This window comes from Watersipora subatra, chromosome 7 (assembly GCF_963576615.1).
Source record: "Watersipora subatra chromosome 7, tzWatSuba1.1, whole genome shotgun sequence".
In the NCBI taxonomy this organism is placed as follows: Eukaryota; Metazoa; Bryozoa; class Gymnolaemata; order Cheilostomatida; family Watersiporidae; genus Watersipora; species Watersipora subatra.
In genome coordinates, this window is record NC_088714.1 from 61245823 (window position 1) to 61257464 (window position 11642).

Consider the following 11642-nt stretch of genomic DNA (forward strand, 5'->3'; position numbering starts at 1 on the left):
GCATACTCCCATTATGAGTGCCAGCCCTGAGTCTCCATTTTATTTGGTATTCTGGAGTAGGACTATACTTTCTCATACCAATCATCGTCAATAGTGCTTGAATAGCATCATTCTTCATTCACTGGCTTGAAGGCAGTGTTGTCTACTTTGACTATTCAAGCATGAAACGTTTGCTTTTTACATCAGTACAGTAACCAGTGAGCTACCTTTTCACTGATCATGTTAGACAGCAACCTGAACAGAGGTGAGAAACATTTTCTGTATTCTTTTAGCTATTATTATGATTTTTTTCAATCCATAGATATGATGATTCTGTAGCAGATAACAAATGTGCTTTATAAAGATGTGGTTCAACCAATGTGTGATGTATCTTTTATATAAACTAGCAAAAATTGTTTAAGAAAACCGCATTTACGTGTATTTACAACAGCTATTTACTTAATACTTAAGAGGTTAACTGACTGTTTTAGACAATGAATAAACTACAACACACAATTTGTGGTGCCTTGCTGACCATCATGTTGGTGATTATGTGCCACTGTAACCCTGTGGAGGAAAATGAAGTGGTGGTTCAGTTGCAGGCAGATCTGGAAGACCTGAAGGGAGTTGTTGCCTCTTTAAAAACAGTTGTATGTTCTATTTTACTAATATTGTAGCATCATACAGGCTAGTGTATATATTTAAACTATGTTGGTGTATAGTTTTTGTAATATTCATTTTGTTTTAGTTCTTATAAAAAGCTATGCATATGATTTTTATTTGTATATTGGTTTAAATGCAGAGCTTTCAAATACGCAAGAGGTTTGTTTTGCAAAGATAAAATATTTGATTCAAGCAAACTACAGGACTTCAGTCTATATTCACTTTTAGGACGTTGATATATTTTGTGTAGCAATACTGGCTCAGCAGTAACAACTTTATTATTGTTAATATACTTTTTAATATTAAGATTATATTTTTAGCTAACATAACTTTACAGAATTAATAAATTTGTACATTGAGCATTTTCTTGCGACCACAAAAAACTCTTAAAAAGTCATGTATCTACACTTATACTACACTTATTATAAAATATTATAGTTTTTAGCATTTCTACATGTACGTTGGTTATTTATAAAAATACTAAAAGATGTTAAAATATCTTTAGCTATTCATAATTTAATTCACCAATGCATTTGATTTACCAATTATTACATTTCATGTCAAATTCCAGCATCTCAGACAATTTTTTAATTGTTTCCATGTAATCTCAACTTTCATATTATCTACATGCATATAATGACAGAAAAATTATAAGTTATAGGCTAGAATAATTATGACTTATGTTTGCATGTATATCAGTATTCATGTTTTGTATGTAGATTGTATAGTATCTCAAATTTCTGATCATTTATTTGTCTATGAAACTGCATAGGGCAGATTACAATGTTTTAGTACCATATCTGCATGTTTTAAGGTAGCCCCCATCTTGTTTTCTATCATCCATTTAAGATAATAATATTTAAGGAGAGGTACCGCTCTATAATTTTTACTGTCAACAACTTATTATTGAAGACCCTGTCTAATATTAAATTTCAATTTCAAATTCAACACTGCTTTAAATTCTTTATTTATCTGTGTCCATTCTTAGTTTTAGCAGCAAATATTTTAATTGGTTCGAAAACAATTATTTAAATCAGCTGTTACTTTTATAGATTGAAAAGTCTTCTGCAGAAAATAATCCGTGCGAAGGCAAAGGTAAGAGACTTTAAACTAAATGACTAATAATAACGAGAATAAGAATAATGATAATGAATTAACATTTATTTTTATAAACGTTTAAACTAACCTGGGAATCAATCCTCAAGAAACTATGTATACTGGTAGGAGACCTATTATTATTACCAATCGGACGATGCAGAGTAGTTTGATGTCTGTATTCCAATGACAATATAAGCTGTATAGCACCAAACAAGATTTTTCAAAATATATATAATGTTTCATTAGACATTTTTTATCCTCAGTATAAAAAAGTCACCAACATACCTAATACTGTAAGTGACTGACAGTAAGCTTTCCAACATTTTGATCCTTACACCAAAACACATGATATGCTTGTATGGCTACAGCAGTCTGTTTGTGCCACACATTGAGTGGTCGCCATGTTATGCATGCACAAAAAACTAGCTAATTACATACTTTAGTATCGCAATATTTACTACATACACGGAGTGTCTCTCCTATTTCAGCTTTTAGTACAAACCCTAATACATGTACTCACAGTCCATGCTTACTGGATGCTTACTTGGTGTTTAGTGCATGCAGTACACAGTTTATGGAAAATGTGTACTGCATGCACTGAAAACACCATGTTTACTGTCTACCGTTTGAATTATCTGTTCACTGTAACTTAATACTTGGCGGCACGATGTCTGCTACGCACACCCACTTCAGTTTTTTTTCCTCACACTCATGAAAATAGACTACTGCATACAATAGTAGCATGTTTTTGCTGCATATACTGACAGCTATATTATTAGCTATAAGTCCTGGTAATTATAAAATTATGTAAGTTGCATTGATATACCAAATTCATTTGCTATACAACCATATGATATAGAATGATTTATTATTAGGAACGTTGTTTCACGAAAATTTGTGAGCTATTGAGGCTTGTCAGTAGCTTTTAAAAGTCTGTTGTTTTTAGGAAAATTACCTCAAAGACTTCAGTGTATGCATGTATCAAAATTAAAGTTATCATGGATTGAAATATATATATATATAGTATATATTATGTACATACATATGTATATGTATATGTTTATAATATTTATATATGCTATATATTTAATTATACATATATATGTTATATATTATTTTATACATACACTTATATTATGTTAAGACTACATATATTTATAGTATGTTTATACTATATACATAGACGCAACGCACATACAAGGCACTTGCAACGCACAAACATTGTAGATACAGCGCCGACACAAGTAATTAACAACTCATGCAACACAACGGGACACTGTTAACACATTATTATTATTAAAAATATTAGTGTGTAATAATAATAGTAATAATGCTATATTATTATTCAATGTTATATTCATATTCTGTTAATAAAACAGGTCTAAAGCATTACACAAAGTATTCTATTATTATTCTATATATACCTACTATATATACTTTTATATATAGTATGTATATATACTAGTCGAAGCCCGGCATTGCACAGATATTAAAAAAACAGCATATAAACCCTGACAGATAATGTAGTGGTCATTGTCCAATTTGAGTAAGCTAGTATTTGTATTGCTAGTCTTACTAACTAGCGCCAAGAAAGCAAGCTTTAGTGACGTTAATATTTTAAGCCAGAAAATGACTCATATTGCCCAATGAGCTCATTGCATCCCGTGTAGCTTAACAAGCTACCTTGTGGCCTTTTGAATAGTAAAACAGTTCTATGCTAGGTTTTAATATTTATAGTTTGAGAGACAATCAGATACGCAGACACACTGATATACAGACAAACTTTGATACTTATATGTAGAGATATATGTTTGATATGATGAGATGGAAAAATATCACCTAACAATAAGAGGGTCATTTGAACTAAGATCTATACTTGATCCGTTTGTACTGTAATAATATCTACACTATCATTTCCCTTTGAGCCACAAATACTGTTAGCTATAGTTACAGACTAGTGGCTGCTATCTTATGCACTACTTTTTAGCTGACTCTAAAAATAATTGATCCGTTTGGACGGACATACTATCTACACCATTATTTATTTTGGAGAACCAAGTATTCTTAGCTATAGTTACAGACAGATGGCTTCAATATTATGTAACCCTTTTGACCTTTTCTGTGTTACATGGGTACAGCCAAATACTAAAATATGAAATATATAGTGTTTATAAACTGCTTTAGATTTTAGCGCTATGATTCTTCTTCTTAACAATATAAAAAGCCTCGGTTTTTTACATATTTATAATCAATGCTTGTAGATTCTTTCATATTTCATGAAATAAGAAATGACTTTAAAAAAGAAGTTGCTAGAAGACTAGATGAAGGCTTAGTTACATATATATTTTCAACTTAGAAAAAAGAGTGTCACCAAAACTATAATAATGTTTAATCATTCAGCAGTAAGAATGTTTAAAGCAAAGCAGGTTTAAAGTTAAAGCATTGTGTTATAGCAACCGATATAATAGCCTCTATTTTATAAACTGAGAGATAATATTTCCTCAAATATACCTTAGTTATCTTTCATTATTGAGCATTGAGTGTGAATGACCAGTCTAATGAGCCATAAAAAACTCGAAGTTAACAAAGTTTTATGTTAATGTGACAACCTGTAATATAAAGCGCAACACCGTTAGTGCAACTATGTACTGCATGATTTCAGTTTGTACTATAATAATATAGATGTTCATTTGTCCATCTGCAAGTATGTCCATTGGTTTGAAGCCACGTTCGGCTAAGCAAAAATTCGCATCACACGGATACCATACTCAAATATTGAAATTTGCTGTTGTGTGCGCTACCAACTTTGACACTCGACCATAAGCCTATATCACGTAATAATTTTGCAGATACCTATTACACGTGATGATCCCTCACAGGGTACACAAGGCTGCCAGGGTACTACTAGAGAAATTTACTGAACAACTATGTACACTATGATAAATGACAAATTTCAATGATCACTTTACCGATGATCGTTACTATAAAATTTAGTAAACCTTATTGAAAGAATATTTCTTCATTTAAAATATTTTTTCTTTATAATTTATTTCACAAATTCAAATGCATGATTAGGTTGTCAACTATTTTGAAGCTCAACTAGTGAAAACCTGCAAAAAAACTTTTAGATGAAAACATTAGAACTAAAAACTCTCTGACAAAAGTCTTTTAGGTAAAACTAATCAGCAATGAGTTTGTTTGGCTAATTATTAAAAACCTGCACCTTAAATTTTTAAATGCACGCAATCTGCTAAAGGGATCGATTTTATCAAAATCACCTCTGTAATCTGTCTTTATGCAGTTGGACCACCTGGTCTTCCCGGACCACCAGGTTTAGTGGGTAGGGATGGACGAGATGGGGCAAAAGGAGATAATGGAGCAGATGGCAGCGATGGAGCAGATGGCAGAGATGGAGCAGATGGTAGAGATGGAGCAGATGGCAGAGATGGCGCCAAAGGAGAGAATGGAGCAGATGGTGGTGATGGAGCAGATGGATTGCAAGGCAGGGATGGAGCAGATGGATTGCCAGGCAGAGATGGAAGAGATGGAGAGAAAGGTAACACCATCAAATAAGCTTGTCAATACTCAGTTATTTGTAGTTTAGACGTCTTAGTAAATATATAAAAATACAAGCTTAGACATTCAGCAGTACTTTAGTGAAAGTTATCAAAGAAAGACCATGTAATAAGCTTATATAATGAAATACAAGCAGTGTGTTACAATTACTTTATCCAAGGCATCATAAAGTTGTGCGAATCTTCTGAGTAACTTGCTTTAATATATGATTGAATGTTTAAGAAGCCTAAAGCCTGGTTTCCATATCGATTGCGAGGCCCCGACGACAATCTTGCACAGCCAAACATTTGCGACGCAAGGCTGGGCGGCTTCTGTCCACATAAATCTGCATAGCTAAAAATGCCATAAAGTTGCTTGCTCGTCATGCCGTTTTCATAATGCTGACTTTCACCTGAACAGTGAATTTCGGAAAGGTTTTGCTTGCGGCTATTCAAAAATATTGAACAGCGCTAAACTCTTGCGTTAACTCGGCGCGCAAGTTTACATTTTTCCGCTGATAGCCGGTGCTTGCGGCGTATATGGAAACCAGGCTCAATGGGCTCATCAAAATATTCCATTTTGTTTACCTTATTCAACTAACAACTGGTTGGAAAAATAGCAGGGTGCTTTTGTATAGCTGCAAAAAAGAATGTTTCTAGCAGAGCAAAGCATTATAGGAACAAAACTCACAGACTCACATTTCCCATGCTTTGGAGGTCACATAGTCAATGCAGTTCAATGTAATTATCAAATTTTCAATGACATAAATTATTGATAAACGAGTTTGCTATCATGACTATATTGTGCTGTAGAAAGGTTTCTTTCAGCTTTGATTCTCACAAAAAGCGTCCCTTGTTTAGGTGAGAGTATTTTTAGAATGAAAATGACAAATTTTGGTTTTTTCTTACACACTTTGAATCAGGTGTAACTTATTCATTGTTTCTATTTGTGCAAATATTTTATAAGTCAAAGTAATCATACAGTGTACCAAAACACGTAGTTCTTGTGTAGGTGCTGCTGGAACCTCTGGTGCACCAGGTGATGAAGGTCGTGAAGGGGCAGCGGGTGAACCTGGTCCTAAAGGAGATCCTGGAGATACAGCTGGTGGTGCGGTTTACACTAGATGGGGACGAACTACATGCGGATCTGATGCAGTGCTAATTTATGAAGGTAAATTTAGTATAATTGAAATTTTTGTTTATACTTAAAGTTTATACTGATTCCATGCACAAATAACTTTAATTTTAAAACATTTTTATTAAGAAACCTTAGTGTTATGAGAATAATTTTGCTTGAAAGTGTGCAGCTTTACATGCAGGTTAGCTCAAACCTTTAAACTTGCATGCTATCCTGTAGAGCCCGACTTGGCTATCGGTAACATCAGTGGGAAAAGTTTCATATTAAAATCAAAAGAATTGAAAAGTAGAGCTGCAGTAAACAGAACAAAGAAATCATATATGATTAAATACTATTATCTCTTTCCAAAAGATTTTTTGAGGCATGTACATTATATGTTGCGCTATGGAATGAATTCTGACTTTGTATTTTAGTACCTTTCACCAAAGTATATTGACACACATGCTACGAGATATTGATATATGCTACAAAATATATCCCATATTATAAACGGAAATATATTAGAAACCTTCGGCAATTGGACAATGCCATAGACTAGTGAAATGTGCACGTTTTTCTCATGAAATATGCACGGCTTAATGGTTCTACCCTCGGTCACACGGCTTTATCGGCGTTTCGTTGGCCGATCTTAATTTCGATTAAAAAAGGCTTGTCAGGATCTAATAGCGATTTTAGGCCAAATTAATCTGCCTAGTTATGTATTATCCAATCAGATGGGTAGTTTAGGATATTGTCTACAAATTTCAAAAATTAGTAACATATTTAAACAGATTTATATATGTTTTGTATTGTCATTATACTTTAAATACTCCATTGAAAAATGGCTAAATTTGTTGATGATATTTTGGTAAAAGGGTTTGCGACGGTGTTGATGAATAATTTTTGTGAGTTGTGTGCACATACATTTATCATAAATCTCTTAAACGATCGCTTCGCTCATTTTTGGTCATGGGATAACAGCACAGACATTATGATGTCAAGGCAGATACAACATTAGCACCTTTCAATAATAAAACATAACGCCAACATGATAACCTTTTTATGAGATACAATGAGGAAATCGATATAATACATATACATATTATATATATATATATATTAATATACATAATTGAAATACATATATATATATATATATATATACTGAAAAATATGTTAGAAAATGGTTCATGTGGATAATATTTAGGTATAGCAGACTATGAAAAACACTGCATGACATAACAATAACAAAATGTTAATTCAATGAAAGCATGACATAACAATAAAACAATGTTAATTCAACGTAACACTTGCTGATAGACAACATTTTTTGTTTTTTCTGTCGGGTGTATGAAGGAACAGTTTTTAGTTTGTGCCTACTTTTGAGCAGGCAACTTACAGCTGGCCATAGCTAAAACAGAATGAGGCTAAGTCAATACCAGCTGCTCTCTTTCTTCTCACCGTCGCCTATCACAACGCTCCGAATACCTGTGCAAGTTTTGTAGTAGCTGTAGTATTTGAAGCTAGAAAAAAGATTAACTCAGCTGCAGAAGGAAATGAACATATTTATTATTACCAAAAGTGGCAAATGCAACGCTTTTAAGTTGTGGAGATGTGGCAATTCATAGACAACAACATTGAATGAGAAGTACTTAGCTTTCCGAAGTAGAAATTTAGTAGGTAAAACTCAGTAGCAGTATCCATGCAAGTTCTGTAGTTACAGTAGCGCTCTTAGCTGGAAAGAGAATAAAAGTAACTCAGCCACGGAGAAAAATGAACATATTAACTATTATGAACAGTGGCAAATGCAACATTTTTAAGTAGTGGAAATGTGGCAATTCATAGACAATACAACATTGAAAGAGAATTACTTACCTTTTTAGAGTGGAAATTTAGTAGGCAATTTTTGAACTAAAAAAAATTGACTAGGTGGCCAGAAAAGACAAACGCTCACGTGACCACCCGTTGACAATGAATATAAATTTACTGCTCATTTACTAAATAAATTTACTACTCATTAATTTATTTAATGGGTAGTATATTTTATCTCATGATTGATTTACTACTCATATTACCGTACTTTTCAGATTGGTAACCGCACCCCTATATAAGCCACAACTGCTTTATTTTCAAAAAAACGATATTAAAACAATACATAAGTCGAACTTTTGTATAGGCCGCAGAACTCAGGACAGTGCTTTTTAACACGACAGCAACTTTGCTAGTTAAAATGGAACAGTGCCGCTAGGCACTGTTCGGTATTAATCAACGTTTTTTCACCCATTACCTAATCGAACAGTACCGTCAGGCAATGTTTCGCTTTTTTTCACTACCGGAGGCGCACTAACTGAAGATTTTGGTTAATGCGCCTTAGCAGTGAAAAGAAAAACCACACAATTGCCACACTCTTATATAATCCACATGGCTCAAAACATCAGAAAAAGTAGCGGCTAATCATCCGAAAAGTAGAGTAATTCAATTGGCTTCGTACAACCGAATCGAAAAAGGAAAAACCGCTCTATAATTTGTTTATTACTCATACAAATTCAATTCGCTTCGTATAGCCGAATCGAAAAAAGGCAAGACTGCTCTATAAGATGGACTAACACACACTTATACACACAAATATACAGAGATTTTTTGCCATTGATATAGTAAATATATATATATGTATATATATACATATATATATATATATATATATATATATATATATATATATATATATATATATATATATATATATATATATATATACATGAACATTGAATGTATATGCATATACATAAATGTGGATATATCTGTCGCATGTATATATATGTTGCATGTATATAAATATATATATATACATACAATATATATTTATATATACATGTCATATATATATATAGATACATATGATATATATTTATATATACATGTGATATATATATATATATATACATGCGATATATATATACGTATATACATGCAATATATATATAAATATATATGTATATATATATACTCATGCTACAGACAATACTGTTTTGGATTTTAAAGATATATATACATATATATTTCTCATGTACATATATATTTGTCATATATATATATTTCTCATGTATTTATATATTTCTCATGTATTTATATATTTCTTATGTACATGTATATATATATATATATTTCTCATGTATTTATATATTTCTCATGTATATATATATATATATATTTCATATATATATATTTCTTATGTACATGTATATATATATATATATTTCTCATGTATTTATATATTTCTCATGTATATATATATATATATATTTCATATATATATATTTCTTATGTACATATATATTTCTCATGTATATATATATATATATCTTCCTCATGGACATATATATTTCTCATGTATATATATATTTCTCATGTGTATATATATTTCTCATGTATATATACATTTCTAATGTGTATATATACTTTTCATGTATATAGATGTCTCATATATATATATAGATGTCCTAAATGTCTAGAAACATTGTCTAGGGAACATAATATTAATATAATATAGGCGACAATGTATATTATGTTCCAAGCACAATGTTTATAGACATATCTTTGAGACATCAAAATATTATTATGATGATGATTTAATTACAGTTTAGAGTTAATGTTCCTTATCCAATTTGTTTGAATTCTTAGGTTTTGCTGGAGGAACTCCATGGGAAAATTCAGGAGGTGGAGGCAACTACCAATGTATGGTGTATGATGCCGAATATAACCGTCACAATTCTTTCAGCACCGCCGGCTTTGTAGCCGCTGGGGAATATGACACTTTCAGTTTTGGCATATTCAGCAGTTCTGCTCATAAGCAAAATACTCCGTGTGCCATTTGCCATGCCAAAGCCAGATCATCCACGATCATGGTTTCCGGTAAAAGAAGCTGTCCTGACAATGACTGGACATTTGAATATGAAGGTACGCTACAATCTAGTAAAAAAATCAGTAAATAAGCTTTGCTATCGCTGATTGGTTTAATTCATTTTCTAACAGAATCAAAAATTTTTGTGGTGAACAACCAAAGTAATGTTAAAATGATTACTCAAAATTTTTAATTTGCTCCTTTAAATTCTATGATTTTTGCACAGTCATATTTTGAAAACAAAAGCAACTTTGGTTTTTTGACCAACATTAAACTTACTGTTGGTCCTCTACTTACATGCTGAGTTACCGCTTATTTATTTTAATGTTTTATTTGTCCTTCTAATAGTCCTTCTAATAGTTCAGTATTGCTAAAGCAATAACATTTGAAAGATATTATTGATCCAACAATAATATCTTTCAAATTTTATTGATACTTGGCTTAATGCTGGTTGAATATATTTAATTTGCTGCTTGAGATAACTTTTTAATCTAAACCTGTCTATAGCTATATTAACATCTCAATAAATGCTGAAATGGTTGTTTGACACAAACATTACACAGCCAGCAACATATCGCAATTTCCATATTGTGTTTATGAATTATCTGGCAAAGTTTGTTCACAAAGCCAACTGATTTGTATGCATTATCAACACTTGGCGATCATCAAAATAGCAATTTTCACTGCTAATAATTAAAAACCACTTATACATTCTCCAGCAACACTATTATATTTATTTTAGGCTACTTGATGTCTGGCTGGTACAACAGTGATAGTAGGACAACATATGAGTGTGTTGATGCTGAGCCCGAATATGTAGATGGAGAAAGTGCTGATAACCATGGCGCACTTTTTCTCTTCAACAGAGCTGTCTGTGATAAAGGAGTCTCTTGCCCACCATACCATGCAAACAAAGCCATTACATGTGTAGTCTGCACAAAGTAGTCTATCTTCATGGATGCAAAACCTGTTGAATTCAAGCCCAACAAAATTTGGTTACTTCTAACCTGTCATTACTATGCTTTGTAAAGTATTTCTTTGTGGAACACTATTTAATTGTTATTTGTTTTAGACCATCTTGTGCTTTATAATGTCACTGATTTTATCTGTAAAACAAAATACATTTTCCGGAGCTTTGAAGAACACGGTCTGTCATGAATTATAAGGTTGGTAAGGTTTTTTATAAGTTTAAATGTTACAACTTTAGATGCCACAGGTAAATTAAAATCATTAATTTATCAAAGTAATAAATAATATTCACTACAATTTTATACCAGAGACAAACATGAATCTGGTTGCTCAGCAGACTCTTGCTGAAGTTTCACTGCAA

General features: G+C 31.9%; 1 protein-coding gene across 1 annotated transcript; it reads left to right on the forward strand.

Annotated features, from left to right (window-relative positions):
* The first annotated feature begins 473 nt into the window (after window positions 1–473).
* On the forward strand, window positions 474–11257 carry LOC137399664 (short-chain collagen C4-like). Its single transcript, XM_068085851.1, has 6 exons — window positions 474–629; window positions 1695–1737; window positions 5042–5296; window positions 6307–6465; window positions 10093–10368; window positions 11055–11257. The coding sequence occupies exons 1-6, from the start codon at window positions 474–476 to the stop codon at window positions 11255–11257; spliced, it is 1092 nt and encodes a 363-aa protein (XP_067941952.1).
* The last annotated feature ends 385 nt before the right edge of the window (window positions 11258–11642 follow it).

Excerpts from the sequence above, each read along its gene's own strand:
- LOC137399664 (XM_068085851.1), top strand. The coding sequence starts at position 474 with ATGAATAAACTACAACACACAATTTGTGGTGCCTTGCTGACCATCATG. Across the intron at positions 630-1,694 it reads TTGCCTCTTTAAAAACAGTT|ATTGAAAAGTCTTCTGCAGA; the intron begins GTATGTTCTATT and ends TTACTTTTATAG. Across the intron at positions 10,369-11,054 it reads CTGGACATTTGAATATGAAG|GCTACTTGATGTCTGGCTGG; the intron begins GTACGCTACAAT and ends TATTTATTTTAG.